Source organism: Myotis lucifugus, unplaced genomic scaffold (assembly GCF_000147115.1).
Source record: "Myotis lucifugus unplaced genomic scaffold, Myoluc2.0 scaffold_164, whole genome shotgun sequence".
Classification (NCBI taxonomy): Eukaryota; Metazoa; Chordata; class Mammalia; order Chiroptera; family Vespertilionidae; genus Myotis; species Myotis lucifugus.
Genome location: NW_005871212.1, coordinates 1,553,257 through 1,576,945, shown reverse-complemented (window position 1 = coordinate 1,576,945; position 23,689 = coordinate 1,553,257). Strand labels below are relative to the sequence as shown.

The 23,689-nt window shown below is 44.1% G+C and overlaps 1 protein-coding gene across 1 annotated transcript in view; it reads left to right on the top strand.

Annotated features, from left to right (window-relative positions):
* The window catches only part of KIAA0355 (KIAA0355 ortholog), a 58,962-nt gene that overhangs the window by 21,381 nt on the left and 13,892 nt on the right, over positions 1 to 23,689 (top strand). The window contains exons 2-8 of the mRNA XM_023759861.1: positions 5,196 to 5,396; positions 10,043 to 10,183; positions 10,397 to 10,492; positions 10,618 to 10,779; positions 12,612 to 12,770; positions 14,886 to 14,983; positions 22,227 to 22,352. Coding sequence (XP_023615629.1) covers positions 5,196 to 5,396; positions 10,043 to 10,183; positions 10,397 to 10,492; positions 10,618 to 10,779; positions 12,612 to 12,770; positions 14,886 to 14,983; positions 22,227 to 22,352 — 983 coding nt within the window. The remainder of the gene's footprint in view (positions 1 to 5,195; positions 5,397 to 10,042; positions 10,184 to 10,396; positions 10,493 to 10,617; positions 10,780 to 12,611; positions 12,771 to 14,885; positions 14,984 to 22,226; positions 22,353 to 23,689) is intronic.

Genomic DNA, 23,689 nt, shown 5'->3' with positions numbered 1-23,689 from the left:
GATCCTTGATTGATGTTTATAATCCAAAATGTTCCGTGGAGGCACAAGGGGAAGGGTCACTGATTGTCTATGCTCAGGAATTGGGCCTTTATGAGGAATGTAAGTCACAAGGTTTCTCCTAATGCAAAAGTCTGATAATGGCCTGTATCTGAAATTCCATCAATTTGGGGTGAATTGATTTATTTTTTAAATGCAAATGCCAAGAGTAAGATTAAATCCAATTGCTTTTTTCTTAAATTTTAAATGAGACTGATGTACTGAAGGACTGGACAGATGTTTTGGGGTTGGGAATTTCTTAAGAGGCAGGAGAAGCTGCTCTTTTTCCAAGCCCCAGGTGCCTTCGCCCTGTTTATCATTGCTCTTTCCATCCAGTCTTCACAGCTGTTCTCTGCTGTGGAGATCATAAAATGTGAGGCTCATGCCACACAGGAATACCACAGGCCACCCCACTTGTTATTTTTGCCCCAATCCCTTTCCCACTGTCAGTGAAGACAGAGCTATGCCTCTCAGTCTGCATTCCCATCCCCATGGTTTAAGTATATGGAGGATGTCAGGGTTCCTCTCCTCTTCTTAGTATCCACCCACTGTTGTCATAGGAAGACAGAGCAGCCTTGTGGTTAGAAATACAGCCTTTGGAGTCAAACAGACCTGACATTGGATCTCTACTACACATCAAGTTTCTCTCTGTAAGCCTCAGTGGTGTTATCTGTAAATGGATGAATCGTTGTCACCCCACAGAGTTGCTTCACGGCATATAAAGTGCTTGGTATGGGTTAATCCTTCAATAAATGGTAATTGTTAATAAGACCTGTAACTATAGCTCCACTGACATTTTAATAATTTTTTTTAATATATTTTATTGATTTTTTACAGAGAGGAAGGGAGAGAGATAGAGAGTCAGAAACATCGATGAGAGAGAAACATCGATCAGCTGCCTCCTGCACATCTCCCACTGGGGATGTGCCCGCAACCCAGGTACATGCCCTTGACCGGAATCGAACCCGGGACCCCTCAGTCCGCAGGCCGACGCTGTATCCACTGAGCCAAACCGGTTTCGGCTCCACTGACATTTTAAATTCAAATGTCTCTCTCTTTGACTACTCTGCTCATTTGTTCCCCTGCTTGCCACATCTGTTCTGCAACCTCACTGAATACTGCAGTCCAGGAAACTTTCTCCATGTGAAAAGCAGCCATCCGCTGCCCTGGGGTCACACGCTTCCATGTTCATAACTTTAGAGTCTATATTTCCTTCCGGGTTTCTCAGGAAGATCCCAAGCAGTGTGGGGTCTGTTACAGCAGGGGAGGTGGGCGAAGACAGATGTGTATAGAAAAGATGGGTAGAGGCAGGCTGGAGGTTGAGCTCTATCCTCTCTCTGGATATGCTGTTTATGCATCTGTTAATTTATGCAAACTTAGAGCAGATATTCTGTGAAATGGGCTTTTTTAAGGTCCAAGTAATTATTGGTTTGATTGGCTTTTAATGAATTGCTTACAACACAAATATTTTGTCACAAACATATTTACATTGACACTCCATGTATCATGGGTAGGAGGAGGGAAGGACTTAGTTCTTGTTCTCATCAGTCCTTATAAGGGAAGAAATTTAGATTAAATAATTCATCCAAGGTCAAATATGTAGTAGGTTAATGGAGACAACATACCAAATGTCTGCCTTTTAAAAATATATATATATCTTATTGATTTTTTACAGAGAGGAAGGGAGAGGAATAGAGAGTTAGAAACATTGATGAGAGAGAAACATCGACCAGCTGCCTCCTGCACACTCCCTACTGGTTATGTGCCCGCAACCAAGGTACATGCCCTTGACCAGAATCGAACCCGGGACCCTTGAGTCCGCAGGCCGACACTCTATCCATTGAGCCAAACCAGTTAGGGCCAAATGTCTGCCTTTTAAAACTGCAGCATCTCTCCCCACACTTATTCCTCCAGCAGCACCCTCCTCCTTTTACCATTCTTCCACTCACAGTGAGAGGATGCTCCCATCCTGCCATTGACCAGCACTGTCAGGAAATGCCCTATTCTGCACCCTGCATCAGGCCTTCAGAGCCCTTTCCCTGAATTGTTCCTTTTAGAAGAGGGTAGGGTAACTCGCTCTGTTCCCTTGGTCCTCTCTTCAGAGAGCCTTTTCCTTCCCACCTCGCCCTTTAGCATTTCTCCTCCAGTAGCCCTGGCTTTGCCTATCTACTTATTGACTTCTTCCCCACCATTAGACGGTAACTCTCATGAGGACAGGGATTTGCTCATTGTCTGTCTTGTAGTATTTTCTGGCCTTTTTTTTGTGCTTTGTACATACACATCAGGCATTTACATACAACATATTGTTGGGAAAATGAATGACTCGATTGTATTGGTCTAAAGCTGTTAGAGTGTGACCCCAGAGCACAAGGTGCATGACATCTCCACTGCCCCTCCTCCTCCCTTTGCCATAGCCTGCCAAGAAACTGAGGGAGGAGGAGGAAGAGTTTGTGCCTGAGGACCCAGCTCTCCTCCTCCTGTGTTTGTACTGTGAGGCGCTTCAGGACACCCTCATTCTGGTGCATGCCAGTTAAGGTGGAGCTTCTGTCATGTCCCTGGTCTCGGTGCAGTGCATCCAGCCCACAGCTGTATCCAGTTGTTCAGAGCCTGTTGAAGGCAGTGGGGAACACTGGCCAGGCGCAGACATGTGAGTCTTGTGACCACTCCGCCATTTTCAGTTTGTTCCCTTGACAAAGTTTAAACCTTTCTGTGTCTTGGCCTTATTGTCTGTAAAATGGGACTGACCTTATACAGTTATTGCCAGGATTAAGTTCAGTGATCCATGTGATACCTTTAACATAGGAGAAATGCATACTGAGTGTTCAATTAAAGCTGGCTGTTATGTATGGTACAAATTAAATGCCATTTATTTTATTCATGTCTCATGTCTGTAGGCTGCTAAGTCTACTTCCTGTGTGTCCCTCACCCTGCCCCATCTGACACAGATCATTGATGGGGTATAGCTTTGAGGGAGGTTTGTGAGTAGAAACCCATACCTGTAGTTTAGCCTGTAATTCTGATTGTTTACTATAGAGGGTGGCTACTTTGTTGTGAGATTTGTTTTAGTTTGGTCCTAATGATTTCCACCAGGAAAAATAATTCAGAGCAATTAAGTGTCACCACTGGGAACTTCCCTGCGTCTCTTTCTCCAGGAAGCAGAACTCTTTGACTAGTGGAACAGGAGCTCACAGACAGGCACCTGAATTGTGCACTAGGAAGTGAGCAGTCTAAGTTTAAGTCTTATTTTTGGCTGCTCCAAGGGACAGCGTTGGGGTCTTACAAAACAAAGCCGACAGACCAGTCTTCTAGGAGCCAACAAAACCTACTGGACAATTCCATTGTTTCATAAGATTTTAGTTCCTTGTAAAAGGCAATGGAAACTGTTCCCCAACATTCACCACCTTCCCAAGGCAGTTAGTTCACTGAGTGTTGGCAGTGAATGGCCCCTCTCATCTGTGCCCCTGCCAGTTGGATAAATTGCAAACTCAGTGAAGTACATTTTTTAAGTAACCTCCTATGTAAGCCAGTGAAATTTGCAATACATTCTATGAAAAAAAATGTGAATGTATGGTACATGATAAAAGTGGCAAAAGTTTTTGTTCTCAAATTTGGTATGGATAAAACAAATGTATAGATTAGGGGAAATATTAGTAACCTGGAGAGTCTCTGCTCAAGTTGCTTTTTAAGTGGCAAGTTCTTGCTCTTCTTTAAAGAAAAAGAAATAGTTAATCCTAGAGAACACCTTGTAGCTGAGATTAACTCAAGCAAGGAAACGGGGACCCGCATGGGAACCCAGAAGAAGGGGCCTGCCTGCAACTAGGAACAGTGCAGCAAAGCTTCAAGGACCAGGGAGAAAAGGCTGGTGCCCCAGAGAAAAGCTTTAGCAAGTGCCAAAGGCTTGTAGATACACATCCATATCTTAAAATGTTTGTGTTATGTAGTATTTTTAGTATATACATCATTATCTATCTATATAAAAGCTAATATGCAAAGTGTCCCCTGGATTATCTATATATATAAAAGCTAATATGCAAAGTATCCCCTGGGGAGTTTGACCGAGAGTTTGATTGCTTGCTATGATGTGCACTGACCACCAGGGGACGGTGCGGAATGAAGGAAGGCCCTGGCCGGCAGCTAGAAGGCCTCAATCAGCCCTGATTGCTGGCCAGGCCTAGGGACCCTACCCATGCACAAATTTTGTACACCGAGCCTCTCTAATTACATATTAATAGTATATGTTAAGGTAGTGTTATGTATATGGTATTTTTAAAATTAGTTTCCTACTTTAATGGACTACTTCATCAACCAACCAATTACTAACATGGATCAGGTGAGGGTTTCTGCTGTACTAACAAATGAAATTGTCCAGTAGGTTTTGTTGACTCCTAGAAGACTGGTCTGTCAGCTTTGTTGCGTAAGAGTAGAAGTATGACATAAAGCTATGTTAAAAACTATGTTAATAACACTGTTACCAAAGTAACCTGTATCTTTGGATTCCATTTCCAATGGAATGTCTTCTTAGAGTAAAACTTGACTTTTCAGATTTTTAACCACATGGCTTTTGCTCTGCCTTCTGAGTGCTGTGTAGATATAGTTGGAATTGTGGGTTGCTCTGGTTTAGCCAGAGCTCACAGACAGGCAGGTTAATGTGAGCCAGAGTCCAGATAAGGGGAGTGGAGAACAGGAATGGAGGCGTGAGAAGTTGGAAGGTGCCTATGAACCTTGGGGCTTGCTATTTGGTTGACTTGTAGGCATCAGGCACCCAGGTGTAAAGATGAGAACAAAGGCAGGTCCTTCTAAAGCAGCGGTTCTCAACCTGTGGGTCTCAACCCCTTTGGCGGTCGAACGACCCTTTCACAGGGGTCGCCTAAGACCATCTTGCATATCAGATATTTACATTACGATTCATAACAGTAGCAACATTACAGTTATGAAGTAGCAACAAAAATAATTTTATGGTTGGGTCACAACATGAGGAACTGTATTTAAAGGGCCAGAAGATTGAGAACCACTGTCTAAAGCATGATGACTTTTAAACTTTATATAATTTCAGATTTCCATTTAGTTGTTACCTCCTACTCAGATTGATAGCTGAGAATTTATTGCACTAATGTAGTAGCAACCCATAATCTAAAAATCCCTGGCTCTTGTTTTCACAGGTGTTGGGGCGATGTTTCCTGACAGTGGTGCAGGTCCATTTCCAGTTTTTGACCCAGGCATTACAGAAGGTCCAGCCAGTGGCTCACTCTTGTTTTGCTGAGGTGGTTGTGCCTGAAAAAAAGAGCAGCAGCAGCTTATCTGGCATGGGCCACACACCTGAACTGGAGGAAGCTGTGCGATCCTGGAGGGGGGCTGCTGAGGTAAGTCTGACTTTGGGGAGATTGCTGCCCTGTGTTCAAGCAGGAGAGGCCTTTGCCTCTGGGTTCTTAAAAGAGCCTTCTTATTTAGAATTTTAAATTGTTACCAATAGCTTGTTCATGCATTTAACAGAGAATGCCTACTTTGTGTCAGACATGCACTAGGCATGGGGTGACAGCCTCTACTCATCCTCATTGGAGAAAAGACTTACAAAACCCGGTTAAGGGACTGTGATGGGGGTGCGTGGGAACCCAGAGGAAGGGGCCTGCCTGCAACTAGGATCAGTGCAGCAAAGCTTCTAGAGCAGCGGTTCTCAACCTATGGGTAGCGACCCCTTTGGGGGTCGAACGACCCTTTCACAGGGGTCGCCTAAGACCATCGGAAAACATATATATAATTACATACTGTTTTTGTGATTAATCACTATGCTTTAATTATGTTCAATTTGTAGCAATGAATATACATCCTGCATATCAGATATTTACATTACGATTCATAACAGTAGCAAAATTACAGTTATGAAGTAGCAACGAAAATAATTTTATGGTTGGGGGTCACCACATGAAGAACTGTATTAAAGGGTCACGGCATTAGGAAGGTTGAGAACCACTGTATTACAGTCTCTGTTTCCGTCCAATTGCTTTTCTCCACTTTTAATTTTTTTAGAGAAATATCTTTTTTATTATTTATTCATTGGTCTTTGTAGAGAGAGAGAAACATCAATCTGTTGTTCCTCCTATTTATGCATTCACTGGTTGATTCTTATGTGGTCCAGACTGGGGATCAAACCTGCAACCTTCACGTATCAGGACGATGCTCTAAGCAACTGAGCTACCCGGCCAACGCCTCCGTTTTTAATTTTTAAATGTTTTATATATTTATTTATCTATTTATTTAAAATATTTTTACTGATTTTTAGAGAGGAAGAGAGGGAGAGAGAGAAAGAAACATTGATGTAAGAGTGAACCATCAATTGGCTGCCTCCTGCATGCCCCTGACCGGGAATTGAACCAGCAATCCTTCAGTGCCCATAACAATGCCCAACCAACTGAGTTACACTAGCCAGGGCTAAATGTTTTATTTGTGTGCCTTGTTGGTCCATGAGGCTATCAGCTCCAAGATGATAGGGAACAAGTTTTATACTTCACTGTCTATTCAGTGACACCTAACAAGACCTTGTGGGTAAAATATTTGATTGAAAGATTCTTTAAAAAAGTCAAATTGTGTTACTGTGAGACTCTTAAGGTTCAGGGAATGGTTGGAGTGGTATACAGGAATACTTTGTTCTGCTTTGAAATTTTATAGCATTAGTAGATGCCCAGTGCATGGATTCGGGCACCGGTGGGGTCCCTCAGCCTGGCCTGCATCCTCTCACAATCTGGGACCCCTCGGGGGATGTCGGAGAGTTGGTTTTGGCCCAGTCCCCACAGGACAGTGCCCCAGCAGTAACTAACTCACGGCCAATTCCACGAGGAATCGGGTGCCCTCCTCCCTCCTCTCTGGGTCCAGGGTGTGGGTGAAGCAGATTCGGGGCCTACAGTGCCCCAGCAGCAACCTAACCCACGGCCAATTCTGCAAGGAATCAGGCTCCCTCCTCTACTGGTCGGAGCGTCTGCCTCCTGGTGGTCATTGTGGGTCATAGCTACCGGGTGGATGGTCGACGGTTGCTTAGGCTTTTATATCCTATATAATAAAAGCCTAATATGCAAATTGTTTGACCGGGAGTGTGACCGCTCACTATGACGCGCGCTGACCACCAGGGGGTGGCACGGAACATGGCAGATGTCAGCGACACAGCGCTGGCAGCGGGTGGCAGTGGAGGCGCTGCTGGCCCTGATGGGCCCTGATGAGAGCGGGACCGCGGCGGGATGGTGGAGCAGGTGAGCAGGCAGCGCCAGGCCAAGGCGGGTGCCAGTGGGGTCCAATCACCCTGCAGATGGCAACCAGTGGGGGGGGGGGGGGCACCACCCAGCTGCCAGGGGCGGAGGGAGTCGGACAGGGGGCCCAGCCCCAACCCATTGCCCCGCAGATGGTGACCAGTGGCCAGCAGGCCCTGGGCTGGGAAGTGGAACTGGAGGTGGGTGGCGGCAACCAACCTCCCGCAGTGCCCGGGCGGGGGGCTGTGACCTCTCGCCAGCTACCTGGAGGCAGGGGTGATGGAGACAGAGGTGTGGTGAGAATGCGGGGTATCATCCGAGCTCGCTCTCACTCCCCCTGCTACCCTCCCCCAGGACACCAGAGCTCGCATGCCAGGGAAGCCCCTGTGCTCAGGTGCCGGGTGTCCACGAGGAGCCCACCCTGCACCTGCGTGGCCTTTTCCGGGTGAGCTGAGCCGCAGCCACTGGTACCGCAGGGGCCGGTGGGGCTCCCAGTGGCCAGTGGGTTCGCACAGGAGCTGGTCTGTGAGGCTGGCCGGGAGAGAGCGTGCTGCCTGCCTGGCTTCTGTGCAGTGCCGCTTGGTGATCCAGAGGCCCACACTACACCCTGGCCCACGGCATCCAGCTACACTCACCACATCTCGGCGTGGGGACTCAGGCACCGTGACCCAGGTGGAGGGGATGTGAGGGCCTGGGGGCCCAGGTGCTGCCCAGGGCCCAGAGGTCAGCTGGGACCTGCCCTTCCACGCCAGACGCTTGTGCTTCGATCGCTGGCCACACCTAGGGACCACACCCATGCACCAATTTTGTGCACCTGGCCTCTAGTATATAGATAGTTGCTCACTACTTTTCCTTAGTCCTGCAACTTTGTTAAGCATTAAAACTCTTACACTGGCCCTAGCCGGCTTGGCTCAGTGGATAGAGCATCAGCCTGCGGACTGAAGGGTCCCAGGTTCAATTCCAGCCAAGGGCACATGCCTGGGTTGCGGGCTCAATCCCCAGTGGAGGATGTGCAGGAGGCAGCCGATCAATGATTCTCTCTCATCATTGATGTTTCTATCTCTCTCTCCTTCTCCCTTCCTCTCTGAAATCAATAAAGAAATATATATTTAAAAAAAAAAAACCTCTTACACCTGCCTAGAGAACAAAACTGTTTAAAAATGTTATTTGTTGCACTAATATTATTGCAACAAAAATAGACATTGGAGAATTGAAAGAGAGTTCATCCTGAAGCTCTCCTCCCAGCTAATAAATCAGATACTTATTTTTCCTATTCTCTAGTCGTGAACCATAGCTTAAATTTTTTTTTAAATATATATTTTATTGATTTCTTACAGAGAGGAAGGGAGAGGGATAGAGAGCCAGAAACATCGATGAGAGAGAAACATCAATCAGCTGCCTCCTGCACACCCCCTACTGGGGATGTGCCCACAACCGAGGTACATGCCCTTGACCAGAATCGAACCTGGGACCCTTCAGTCCGCAGGCCGATGCTCTGTCCACTGAGCCAAACCCGTCAGGGCCATAGCTTACATTTTTTAAAAATATATATTTTATTGACTTTTTACAGAGAGGAAGGGAGAGGGATAGAGAGTTAGAAACATCAATGAGAGAGAAACATCAATCAGCTGCCTCCTGCACACCCCCTACTGGGGATGTGCCCGCAACCAAGTACATGCCCTTGACCGGAATCAAACCTGGGACCTTTCAGTCCGCAGGCCGACTCTCTATCCATTGAGCCAAACCAGCCAGGGCATAACTTACATTTTATCCTTACAAGGAACAGATTAGTTTTTTCTTGTTTTTTCTCTTCCTTATGTACTCTTCATAAACATGTTTAATGACTGAGTAGTAAGTATTTAATTTTTCTGTGCATATTTCAAAAGCTCTGTTTTTCCTTTAATGTTCCGATGTTTTTTTTTTCTTGTTCTGTATTAGTGTGACTTTTTACTTTGGTATATAGGAACACCCAACCATATACATTTTTTTTTTTATTCTGGAAACACCAGATGCCAATATTCTAGGTTATTTGTCTTTCTAGAACAGAGAAATTTTAAATGCAAATATTTTTTTAAAATATATTTTATTGATTTTTTACAGAGAGGAAGGGAGAGAGATAGAGAGTTAGAAACATCGATCAGCTGCCTCCTGCATACTCCCTACTGAAGATGTGCCCGCAACCAAGGTACATGCCCTTGACCGGAATCTAACCTGGGACCTTTCAGTCCGCAGGCCGACGCTCTATCCACTGAGCCAAACCGGTTACGGCCAAATATTTTTTATATAAAAAAAATAAATAACAGGTCAGGAAGGTTTTCTTCCTCCCCCCCCCCGCCAGGGTTTTTTTTCTTTTTTTAAAATATATCTATTGATTTTAGGAGAGAGAGAATCATTGATCGGCTGCCTCCTGCAAGCCCCCTACCAGGATCGGGCCCGCAATTCAGGCATGTGCCCTGACTGGTAATCGAACCTGGGACCCTTCAGTCCACAGGCCGATGCTCTATCCACTGAGCCAAACCAGCCGGGCTTTCCAGGGTTTCTTAAAGAAGATGGTGCTGTGTCAAGTTTATGTTTTCTTCAGGATGCTTTCTGGAATCTTTCAAAATTTCTGGCTGCCCACTTCTTAATACAACCAATTCAGAATGTCTGGCTTATATCTAATGCTTAGATGATTTCTTGCTTTATTTCCTTTGTTTTTGTATTTTATCTTTTTAATTTTGCTAGTGTCTGCAGCATCCTCTTTTACCTACCAGTAATTATTTATGTTGCAGGCAACATCTAGACTAAGAGAAAGAGGCTGTGATGGCCGCCTGGCAGGAATTGAAGTTCAACAGCTCTTCTGTTCTCAAAGTGCAGCAATTCCTGAGCACCAGTTAAAAGAACTGAACATAAAAATTGACAGTGCTTTGCAAGTAAGTTTTTCAGAGCTGGCACAGCAATACCTCAGGGATAGGGACAGGGGAGGGAGTTACAATTGTGATATTAAATCAGTTGGAAAGAGTAATATGATAGTAGCTAGCCTTAAGTGTTTTAAAAACTCTAGAAATTTTAAATTTCTATTTTCATTGGACTTTGTCATTTTATAAGCTATGTAATCTTGATTTTTGAAAATAATTTCTTTGCAGGCATATAAAATAGCTCTGGAAAGCTTAGGCCACTGTGAATATGCAATGAAAGCTGGTTTCCACTTGAATCCAAAAGCAATTGAAGCAAGTTTGCAGGTACACTTTTCTTTCTGGTAGTTCTTGGAAGCTGTGGCATGGCAGTCTCGCCATACCAAGTGAACCAAGTGTCTTGACAGATGAGCTGTGGATCACCCTTTCTCTCCCATCCAAACCTCTTCCAGGGCTGCTGCAGCGAGGCAGAAGCACAGCAAACTGGGCGGAGGCAGACGCCCCCGCAGCCCATGCAGTGTGAGCTTCCTACTGTCCCTGTGCAGATCGGATCACACTTCCTGAAGGGTGTCTCCTTCAACGAGTCAGCCGCTGATAATCTGAAACTTAAGACGGTAGCTTTCCATGGGGTTCCAACAACTGGGTTTGAACTTGAAATTAGAGTTGTTAAGGAAACTTAAAGGCTTGTAAAGAATATAGATTAAAGAATATAGAATATAGATTGGGGCAGAAGGCATTAACCTTTCTCTATAAACTGGTATCTAAAAAGTGAACTATGGTGACTTTATTTTTAATCCTCCCCCAAGGGAGGATTTTTAGAGAGGGGGGGAGGGAGAGAAAAAGAGAAACATCAAAGTGAGAGAGAAACAGCAATCGAAACATCAATTGATTGCCTCCCACACGTGCCCAATCAGGGTCTGGGATCAAACCCACAAACTAGATATGTGCCCTGACTGGGAATCTAACCCACAACCTTTTGGTGTATGGGACAATGCTCCAACCAACTGAGCCACTCTGGCCAGGGCTATGGTAAATTTTTTATTATTTTTAATATATATTTTTTTTATTGTTTTTAGAGAGAGGAAGGGAGAGGGATAGAGAGATAGAAGCATTGATGAGAGAAAGAAACATTGATCTTCTGCACGCCGCCAACTGGGGATCAAGCCCCCAACCCAGGCATGTGCCCTGACCGGAAATCAAACTAAAAACCTCTTGGTTCATGGGTTGATGCTCAACCACTGAGCCACAATGGCTGGCTGGGCTATGGTGACTTTTTTTTTAATATATATATTTTTATTGATTTCAGAGAGGGAGAGAAAGAGATAGAAACATCAATGATGAGTGGGAATCATTGATAGGCTGCCTCCTGCACGCTCCACACCAGGTATCGAACCCGTAACCCTGCATGTGCCCTGACCGGGAAACGAACTGTGACCTCCTGGTTCATGGGTTGATGCTCAACCACAGCCATGCCAGCGGGGCTATGGTGACTTTTTTTTAATATATTGATTTTTTACAGAGAGGGGTAGAGAGTTAGAAACATCGATGAGAGAGAAACATCAATCAGCTGCCTCCTGCACACCCCCTACTGGGGATGTGCCTGCAACCAAGGTACATGCCCTTGACCAGAATTGAACCTGGGACTCTATCCACTGAGCTAAACCGGTTAGGGCTATGGTGACTTTTTTAATGAGACGTTTGTCAAGTTAGTTTTACTTGTAATTTTGTTCAAATGTCTAACATAAAGGTTTTTGAAAGCACATTATAAAATACTGTCTATGGTTAATGTTTCAGTGGACTTTCATGAAAAAGTAAGAGGAGAAATCTTGTCATAATATGGCAATAATTATTTCTATTTGTGGAGCATCATGAGCCAAGCATTATTATGCCAAGCATTTCACATGTGTCGTCTTTTTAAATGATCACCCTTTCCCCACTGGAGAACTAGAGGAACTAAGGCCCAAGGTCACATAGCTAGAAAGTAGTAGATTGGAATTTGAACTTACGCAATCTGTTTCCAGAGTCTGCATACCTGACCACTTGGTAATCCAAAGTAAAGTTGAGATTTTCATTGGTATTTACTTCTACCAGATGATTTTGTCTCCTTATTTAGAGGAATTCAGAATTCAAAATTCCTCAACCAGTGTCCATTATCAGATTGCTAGATAATGCATTTTGTGCTAGTATAGAAATACCAACAGGTGTATTAATCATGTGATACATCTAATCATTCCCTCTATGGGATTGAGAAAACCTGAGGGTGTCTGATGATAATCACTTAACAAATTAAATTCCGTTATTTGGGGGTACTTAAACAAAATACTTTTCTTTTGAGGACTATTGTGTACTTGTAAATGCATTTCAGTCTACAAATTTTATCTTAAGATATGAACATTCTTGTGTGACTTTATCTTAAGATATGAACACTCTTGTTATCAATCTATAGCATACAATGTTACAACTGATCAAGGAGGCAGGCTGCTATAATGGAATCACACCAAGGGATGATTTTCCTGTAACTGAAGTACTGAACCAGGTGTGCCCATCCACATGGCGGGGCGCCTGCAAGACTGCCGTACAGCTGCTGTTTGGCCAAGCTGGACTGGTGAGTGAATATGTGTGATGTATGGGAGAGAGAGAGTAGAGACAGATGATGTTTCAAGCATGTGAGGATGGGGTGCAGGCATGTGTGAAAATACTGAGTAACTTTAAAAGTTCTTTGGTGCTACAGAGTTTAGACCAGATAGAAAAGGTAAGGAAAGAGTAGCATTAAAAAGCCTTTTTTTTTTTTTTTGGTAGATTTTTAATATGTATTGGTAGGGAACCTAGTTGCAAAATGATGTTGCAGGCTTTCCTCGTTTTAAGGAAACCATTTCACTGGTAATGATTTGATAGAGTCCTTTGACTTGACCTGACTATTCTGGAGCTTCAGTGCATGTCTTTCTGTTGCTCAAACAGGCCAAGCTTCTACCTGTCTGCAGTCTTTGCATTTGATGCTCCTCTTACCTGAGAATACTCCTCTTTGATTATCATGTGACTCACTTCTTCTCAGTCTTCCTAATGTCAGCTCAAATACCACCTTTCAGAGACCTCAATGGTATAAGTAATGCCCCGTCCAGTTACTTTATATCCCAGCTCTGTCTCCTTCTTAGCAATCAAATAAGTGTCAACTCAGAAATAAGCCTAGTCTTTATCGCCATTGGAGAGAAGAATAACTTTTGCTAAAGTTGGATGGGGTCAATATCTGAAGTCACCATTTAGCTTTTTATTTGACTCTGCTGACTCACATAACCTTATGTATTTGATTCTACTTTCTTGAATTAAATGACTATTTGAAAAGATATAGCATTTCAGTCAGGCTAAAAGAAGCTAATTATAACTAAGAAAATTAAAGAACTGTTTCCTAGTCTAATTCCTACTTTATGAAAGTAGCTGTTGGGCAGGTGCTGTCCTTTTGTTTCATGTGGGTGAAGGCTTCAGTGGCTGGGCTCAGGATGGTGCTGCCTTGTCGAGGGCCAGATGAGGGCCAGTCCACGGTGGGGAGGTATACTTCCTTTAGGATATGTTCCTCAGTATAGGAACCCTACAAGAAGCATAGACTGGAGACCCCCTGCTGATGTATAGAATAGCCCACTGTGGTTAGGAGATTGAGCTGAAGCTAGGAGAACCATGGCAATCAGTTTCCAGAAAGGAATGTGTAGAATAAGACAGGACATTGTAGGCTTACAAAAAACAACAACTTTGTAGGCTTAAAAGAAAAAGTTCCATTGTTATTCAAAGATCAGAAACTTATTCATAGATCCTTACCCCTTGATCTCCGGGCACCTTTGTGCGTGGCTGACAAAGAACCTTTAGATTATGGTTCTGGGGTTGGGAGGAGAGAGGAAACACCTGCCTGGTCCAACAATGGTTATTACTTGGACAGGAAGTCTTTTCCAAAGGACATGCAGACCAGCTGTGGGAACTCTGTTTACAGCAGTGGAAATGAGCTCCATCACAGGCTGCGTTTGGAATCAAAATAAACAACTCTGCATTGCTTTACCCTTCTGATATGTCACAGATTTGGTTTTCAAGTGTTTTATGATTCTCTTCTTAAAGTTATTTTAGTTATTTGAAAATACATTCATCACTTTATCAAACTCTAAATTATGGAGAATACTATATCATCCTGTAATATTAAAGACTCTCCTCCAAATAAGAGGAAATCATTGAAGGAAGGGCTGATTCTTTATCTTTCCTGAAGTAGTTTTGTTTTTATTGATGGTTGAGAGTAAAATGATCTTTAAGAAAAGCTTCATCCACTTCTGGCTTGTTTTCGGTCATTACAAATGGGCTTTTCTGAAGCATTGGTTTGATTTTTTTTTTTTTTGGTGGCGTTTTTACTCCTTTCAAGTGCATAAATTTTAAAATACTGAGGTAAAGGAAACAAAGCAGTTCCTAACTAACATTTATAGTTTGGAAGAAGTGCCACAAGTGCTTGCAAAGTTCAGCACATCCTACACCTAGAAATTGGTTTCTGTTTATTGAAATATTACTGTATTCAGTCATCTTTATTACCTACTGTCGTCTCCATAGGGCCCCTGACTGGCCTCTGCATACCTGCTTTGCTAGGGAAATAGTTCTTGCCAGAGTCACTTAGCATTGATAGGTTCATGTATGGGATTTGTTTGTAATCATTTTTCTCTCTGAATGCTGATCGATATATTTCTTTCTCTCTTAGGTGGTAGTTGACACAGCACAGATAGAAAATAAAGAAGCCTATGCCCCCCAAATCAGTTTAGAAGGCTCAAGAATCGTGGTTCAAGTCCCGTCCACATGGTAATGTGTCTGTTACATTAACACAAGCCCAAGCTCTGATAGAAGTGTTCACATCTTTGACAACATTGCTGTCATGGACAAACTCCCTGCTAGCTGACAGGACACATCTTCTGTTTATGCGGGCTTATGGCAGTGGTAGTGTGTGACTGCCATGTCATGGTTATTAGTCCAAGATGAGGAAGCCAAGGTGCCTGAAGCCAAGTCTCATTGACAAAAATATAACTAAAATGTTATATACTCATGAGTCATAATGAGCAATATTATTTTCTTTGTCCACTGCTTTTATTTTTTATTTTAAAATATGTTTCTTTATTGATTTCAGAGAGGAAGGGAGGAGAGAGAGATAGAAACATCAATGATGAGAGAGAATCATTGATCAGCTGCCTCCTGCACACCCCTTACTGGGGATTGAGCCCACCACCCAGGCATGTGCCCTTGGCCAGAATCGAACCCGGGACCCTTCAGTCCGCAGGCTGACGCTCTATTCACTGAGCCAAGCCAGCTAGGGCTGTCCACTGCTTTTAAACAGAGTATATCATTTTCTCTAAGTCACCTAGTGTTTCTGTAAAGCTGAGTCCAGAACATAGAATTCCTCCTCCACCTTTGTCTGCCCAACAACAACTCTGATGATCTTAAGTTCATGTCATTACATACCCAGTGTCATTGCATATCAGGGGACAGACTGAACCATTTTTATTTTGACTGCTCCTACAAATCAGTAAGAAAATGGGCAAAGTAAAGGAACAGGTAAATCAGAAGACATATGTTAACAAATACATGAAGGAACTGTGTAACCTCTCCTAATAAAGGAAGGCAAAGTAAAGAAACAATAAGTACCATTTTGCCTACCATGCTCAGTTGTTTTAGAATAATATATTGTTTTAGAGTACTATATTTGGGCCAGACTATACAAAAATAGACACAGAAGTTGTTGAATAAATGACAGCCTTCCTAGAGGGTAGTTTAATATATCAGAGACCTAAAATAAGGAATATGACCTCAGCAATTTCACAGTTCCACCTGTAAGCGTTTATCCTGGTGATGTCTGTACAGATTCAACTATAAGGATCAGCATCATAGTTTTATCAGTAAACAGCAAAAATTAAACATATATTGGGAGACTTTTGCTATTAAAATTATAATCTGAATGAATATTTAACTATATAGAAAATATTTAAAGCATGTAGGTAGGAATAGATATAGTCAGGAACAGTGGCAATGTCAGTGCCTGTAGGGACTAAAGTGAGAGCTGGGAAATGCAAATTATATTTAAACCATTTCTCCTTGAAATGTGAGGGTCCAGCAGTAGATTCTACCCAAAGTTTTACAACTAGTTGATATATCAAGTAGGGGTTGCCAGTTCACTTCATGTCCCCAAATCTCTCATCTATGAGTTCCCCTCCCCACCAAAATTTATAATTTGATTGTTCAGATGATACACTATTTCCTGAAATGAATGGTAATTTATATGCGTATTTTTATTCCTATCAAATAATACATATAAGCTCACTTTTCTGTAAGATTTTTGTGTTCTCAAATTCTTAATTTGTTTTCCAGTGCAAGTTCTTCTTGAAAAATATTCAGTTTAACCTGGGTAAATTGGTTAGAGTGTCATCCCCATACACCAAGGTTGCAGGCTCTATCTCCAGTCAGGGCACATACCAGAATCAGCCAATGAATGCATAAATAAGTGGAACAACAGATTGATATCTCCCTCTCCCTCCCCCTTCCTCTCTTTCTAAAATCAATCAATCAATAATTTTAATTCTCTTTTTAAAAAAAAAAAAAGAAAGAAAGAAAGAAATTCTGTTTAACCTGGATTCCCATTTTGAAAAAAAGTTTGAATTTTTTAATAACTTGGCGAATATAAACAGCTAGTACTGAAATGGTTAACACTTCAGTTTACTTTCAAAACTGTATGATTGATTTCTTTTGTAATTCATTGAACCTCCATGAAAGGACCTTCTGCGCTATGTGTCCTTGGAGTGGTTCCCTCTGCTGGTTGCTTTTGGTAAAAATACAAAGTTTCTTTCTTTATTGTTTCTTTCAAGTTATAAAATATGTGCTTGTTGAGACAGACGGACTCAAACAGAAGTGATTACTCCACCTTCAAGAAAATGAAATTGTTAGCAAAGCCAGTCAAGAATTTATTATATTCCTTGCTGCCAGATGTTTTTTCCAAATGAAGTAATACTTTACTTAAATTTTTAAACTGTCATACTTAAGCTATCCATTTTTCTTTCAACAAATACTTACTAAATACCTAATATGTGACAGGCACTGCCTGGGCTCTGGAAATTTAATCATGAGCAAGAAAGACAGGGTCCCTGCTCCTAACTGAGCTGACTTTGGAATGGGGACAAGGAGGAAAGAACTAATAAGCATAAGAGTTAAGTTCAAACTGGTGAGTGTGCGAAGGGAATAAGAGCAGAATGATGTCATATGACAGAGAATAGGGTAGAGATGGGTAAGGGAGGCTATTTTGGATGAGGAGGTCAGTTATGAAGGGCCTCTTTGAGGATGTGACATTTAAGAGGAGCTGGCCTTGTGGAGAGTAGATGAGGAAAACACTCCAGGCAGAAGGAACAGCAAAGGCCTGAGGAGTCACCCAGAATGGCTGGGATATATGGTAGGTGATGATTAAGGGGTGGGGGGTGAGGAGGGTTTATAGACGCCAGGACTTGCAGGGTCCTTAAGAGACTTGGATGTTTAAGAACGGGTAAAGAGTTTTAAGCAAGTCTGAGTGATGTGTGAAAAGAATGGGTTTAGTCTCTTCAGGGGACTGTTCTCAAGACTGATGAGTAAAATAAAAATGCCAATTTGTTGATTTTCAGAAAGAGAAATTATTATTTCTAGGAACTGTAGTACTCCTTTCTGCATGACCAGCAAATGCTCTCCTCATGTAAAACATATGTGACCAGCCAAATGACAGGCAGAAGGTGGCTGGTGAGCATAGAGCAAGTGTGTCCTAATAATCAGCAACTCCAGGCTGAGAGGATTCAGTGCATGAACCTGGGCCAGGTCCACTGGCTGAGATTCTCTCAGGAGTTGCAAGGCTGGTGGGGCACTGTCGGCGCTTGCCTTGTTGCCTTTCCAGTGTTCCTGAAACTGGCCAGCTCACACTCGCACAGATATATTTCTTCTCATACAGTTCTTTGGAGTGTGCTGCTGTCTTCTCAGGGTGGCTTCGCCATGTCGATCTCACCATTTAACTCCCGAGTGCCCAGGAGCAGACAGACAACCTCTTTCTGGTTTTCCCTCTCAGAAAGGCCTCTTGGTGGAGATGCTCTGCATGGGCAGTGGGGGCTTGAATGGTGGGAAGTAGCTCTCAAGGGAAAGGAGTCGGGAGAAGGCAGCAGCAAGAGCAAAGGTCCTGAGATGTGGGCAAACCCACCATATTCAGGGAGTGACAAAAGGCCTTGTAGTTAGGACAGGGTGAGCGGAGGTGACAGTGAGAGAGGTGTGGTGAGCAGAGCATCAGGAGGGCTGGGGGAGGGGTTTAGACGGTATTTCAGTGAACCCAACTGGTTGCTTCCCACATGCACCCCAACTGAGGCTGAGGATCAATAGAGGGCTTTAAATGGGAGTGATGTGTTCTGCTTTGTGGTCGGAGGCTCACTCTGGCTGCTGTGTGGAGGGTGGGCCTTGGAGGGCCCAGAGAGGAGAAAAGGAGACCAATTGGCAGTTTGCTCCTGAGACACAGATGGGGGTGGTTTCTTGGAGTAGAGCAATAAGAAGAGTGGGGGAGAGAAGTGCTTGGGTGCAGACTATATTTTGGAAGAAGAACTGTCAGGATTTGCTAATAGATTGATGGAGGATATGAGGGAGCTAGAGGTGGCTTATAGGTCGGGTAGACAACTGTGTTGTTTAGTTATTGAGGAAGTCTGTAGAAATCAGAATGGTTGTGGGGAAGAGAAGAATTAATAGTAGTGCTAACCAGGCTACCTTTTTATATATATATATATATATTTTATTGATTTTTTACAGAGAGGAAGGGAGAGGGATAGAGAGTTAGAAACATTGATGAGAGAGAAACGTCTATCAGCTGCCTCCTGCACACCTCCTACTGGGGATGTGCCCGCAACCAAGGTACATGCCCCTGACCGGAATCGAACCTGGAACCTTTCAGTCCACAGGCCAATACTCTATCCATTGAGCCAAACTGGTTAGGGCTCTCCCCCCCCCCACCCCCCCACCCCCGTTTTTGTTAACCCTCACCAGAGGATATTTTTTCCATTGATTTTTTTTTTTAGAGAAAATGGAAGGGAGAGGAGACACACAGAGAGAAACATCGACGGGAGAGAGAGACACATCAACTGGTTGCTTCCCACATGCACCCCAACTGAGGCTGAAGATCAAGTCTGCAACCAACGTATGTACCCTTGACTGGAATAGAACCCAAGACCTTTCAGTCCACAGGCTGACACTCTTCCCATTGAGCAATACCGGCTAGGGCTGACCAGGCTACCTTTGAGCTGCCTGTTAGGTGTGCAAGGAGAGATATCAATAATGCAGTTAGATACATGAGAGTGGAGTTCAGGAGGAAGGTGTGGACTGGTGAAGGAAATATGAAAGTCTTCAGTGTACGCATGGTCTGTGAAGCCTCAGGACCAGATGCAGTCTAGGGAAGAGGACAAAGCCTGGAATGTGCCACAGTACAGAGACGGGGGTAAGAGGAGCAGGAGGAGTCCACAGAGGAGACCAAGAAGGAGCTGCCAGACAGGTAGAAGGAAACAAGCAAGTTTGGGTTCACCAAAGCTGCAGAGACAGTGATCCAGGAGGAAAGAAACCTGCACACTGTTGTTCAGAGGTTGAATGAGGTTGAGGTAGAGACAGGTAACTTGCCCTTGACTCTGGCGAGATCTAAGCTGTTCGATAAAAGTTATTTTAGCCCTAGCCAGTTTGGCTTAGGGGATAGACATCAGCCTGCAGACTTAAGGGTTCTGGGTTCGATTCTGATCAAGGGTACATGCACAGGTGGGCTTGATCCCTGGTGGGGGACATGCAGGAACCAGCCAATCAATGATTCTCTCTCTCTCTTCCTCTCCCTCTCTGAAATAAATTTTAAAAAGTTATTTTAGTGGGATCCTGGTCGATGTTCTCAGTGGATAGAGCATCGGCCCATGCACGAAAAGGTCTTGGGTTCAGTTCCTGGTCAGAGGCACGTATCTGGGTTGCAGGTTCAATACCCAGCCCTGGTTGGGGCGTGTGTGAGAGGCAATCAATCAGTGTGTCTCACATCAATGTTTCTCTCTCTCCCTTACCCTCTCTTCCCTCTCTCCCTTTTTCCTTCTATCTCCCCCTTCTTCCCTTCTTTCTACTCTCTCTCGAAATCAATGGAAGGAATATCCTCAGGTGCGGATTAACAGCAATAACAAAAAAGTTATTTTATATATATATACAATTTTTTTTTCAGAGAGGAAGGGAGAGGGAGAGAGTGATAGAAACATCAATGATGAGAGAGAATCATTGATTGGCTGCCTCCTGCATGCCCCCTACTGGGTGGGGATCAAGCCTGAAACCAGGACATGTGCCCTGACCAGGAATTGAACCGTGACCTCCTGGATCATAGGTTGATGCTCAACCACTGAGCCGCACCGGCCCTGCAAAGAAGTTATTTTAGTGGAGTTAATGGTGATAAGAGCTTGCTCAGAGTGAAATGAGAGAAGAATAGGGAGCAGAGAATTGGGACAGTATTTGAAGGGGAATGTGGGGCTAAGAGAAGGTAGTGAGACTGGTTTGTTTGCCAAAGGGAATATCACAGGGAAGGAATGGGGTGATTGCATAAGCGAAGTCCTTGGGAAAGCAAGAGGGTGGCATGCAGCACTCAGGTAGAGGTCAGCCTGTAGTAAGAGCAGGGCCTGTGTTCCACTGTGACATGGGGGAAAGGCAGGGTGCATGGGCAGGGACACAGGTGAGGTGGTGGACTTAGTGATGAGGGGAGATGGAGTAGGTCTCATCTGTTTATGTGGTTTCTCAGTTAAGGGATAATTGAGATGGGAAGGAATGGGTGAGATAGCAGGGATGGCAGAGCTTTGAGGAGAGGCAAGGAGGGGTGAAACAGTCATCTTGGAAAAGGAAAAAGTTAACTTATGGGAAGGCCATATTTGTTGCTTACCTCAAATTTGCAGTGAGTCCAGGGGGCATACTGTGTGGATTTTCCCCCTCTGTTGACCCTGTTTCTTGGGTACAGGTGTGAAGAGCTATAGAGGAAGGGAAGGGCAGGGGTGTTATAGAAAGAGTTTGCAAAGGGCTAGATATGGTGCCAGACCACAGAACCTCAGCAGGGTAGGGAGGAAAGTCAGGGCTAGAGCCAGTGTTGGAAAGTGAGAAGGCATTAGGAATTCTAGATAGTTAGAAATCCATAGACACTCCAGACCCTGTTGCTTCCTCCTCCTTCTGCAGAGCAACAAGTTTCAGTGTTAGCCCTGTCAGTCTCTAAATGTTCTTATAGTTACTGAATTTTTATTCAGTGCAAAAGTGTGTGAAAATTGTAGCCTTGCCCGGCCGGCGTGGCTCAGTGATTGAGCATCAACCTATGAACCAGGAGGTCACAGTTCGATTCCCAGTCAGTGCATGTGCCTGGTCACCAGTGGGGGATGTGCAGGAGGCAGTTGATCAATGATATTTCTCTCTCTCTCTCTCCTTCTCCGTTCCTCTCTAAAATCAATAAAACTATATATATATATTTTTTAATATATTTTATTGATTTTTTACAGAGGAAGGGAGAGAGATAGAGAGTTAGAAACATCGATGAGAGAGAAACATCGATCAGCTGCCTCCTGCACATCTCCCACTGGGGATGTGCCCGCAACCCAGGTACATGCCCTCGACCGGAATCGAACCTGGGACCTTTCAGTCCGCAGGCCGACGCTCTATCCACTGAGCCAAACCGGTTTCGGCAATAAAACTATATATATATTTTTAAAATATATTTTATTGATTTTTTACAGAGAGGAAGGAAGAGGGATAGAGAGTTAGAAACATCGATGAGAGAGAAACATCGATCAGCTGCCTCCTGCACACTCCCTACTGGGGATGTGCCCGCAACCAAGGTACATGCCCTTGACCAGAATTGAACCTGGGACCCTTGAGTCCTCAGGCTGACGCTCTATCCACTGAGCCAAACCGGTTAGGGGCTAAAACTATATTTTTAAAAAAGTTGTAGCCTTTGTGTGAAGCCTTCTTGGAACACCTTTGCAGAGAAATGCAGCCCAGACTAACGCGCCTGGTTTGTGCCTAGGTGCCTGAAAGAAGACCCTGCTACCATGTCCCTGCTGCAAAGAAGCCTGGACCCCGAGAAGACGCTGGGCCTGGTGGACGTGCTCTACACGGCTGTGCTGGACCTCAGCCGCTGGAGGGCAGGGAGGTTGGTGTCTCCAACGGTCACTTGAATTGGTTTGCATTCAGGTCCACACCTAGGGACTGTATAACCACATACAGTTTCGTGTGTGCTCATGTCAGATAGTATGTGAGTACATAAGACAAGAGAGAAAACATTTTGTTAAATTTTTTTGGAATAATTTCAAACTTACAGAAAAGTTACAAGAATAGTCCAGAGAATTGCTCTCTGCCTTTTACCCAGACTCCCCATTTTGTCAACATTTTTGCCTTCATTTGTTCTATTATTTGAGAATAAGTCCATCAAAGGATTTTAACTCAACTGATATTCTCCTTATGAACTAAGAGCAAAGAAATGTTTAGAAATTTACTTATATCCTGCATGAACTTTATTTCTGTCTGAAAGTAGCTGACACACAAAATTATCTCTTTGTGAATTGTTAACCTTAGAACAGGGTGGGACCTTAAACATCTAGCCATGTGTCCTCCCCCTGTCTTACCTCATGAACACAACAGGTCCAGAGCAGTGAGGTGGCTCATCCAGGCCACCTCAGCCATCACCTGCCTCAGCCCCCACCCAGTGCCCTTTCTATCTCTAGGGCTCTCTTTCAGTGCCGGAAAAGAGTGCTCGGAAAATGTTGGAAGTAACAGCCACCTGTTCTTGGCACTGTCTGCAAATTACTTCCAAAGACAACAGTGCTGCCTAGTGTCTGAGTCTTCCCCACCCACCCCTCTTTGCTGTGTGGATTTGTCCATTGTCCCTCTGCTGGATCTGCCAGACTCTCAGTCCCTGTTCTCCAGGCGCACAGCAGGCCTCTGTTGATGACATCCCCACTCTAGCCTTGCGTTGCTTTCCTGTTCTGCAGTTAAAGGGTTTTGCTCAAACCCCTCAGGCCAAAATCCTGATGTAGTTTTCAACACAGTCCCATGTTAGACACTACAGGTTTCTTTAAAATAAATATAGATAGTAAGTACTTAAATTATTTACAATTATCTATAAAACCAGAGGCCCAGTGCATGAATTCGTGCATGGGTGGGGTCTGGCCGGCCCGACCCCAATTGGGGTGGATCGGGGCTGGGCCTCTCGGGAGGGGGAGATGGCAGGAGGTTGACCAACTGACCTGTCCCGATCAGGGCCGGAACGGCTTGGGGGTAGGGACCATGGGCGATTGGGGGGGGAGGTGATTGAGAGAAGGGGCCTGGCTTACTCGGGGCTAAGGGAGGAGTAGGCATGTGCTCTGGAGAAAGAAGTCTCGTGGATTCTAATTCTAGCTCTGCCAAGGAGCCAGCTAGCTGTGTGTGACTTCGCAATTCATTTCCTATCTCAGCCGTAGTTTTCTCATCTACAAAATGGGATATACTAGT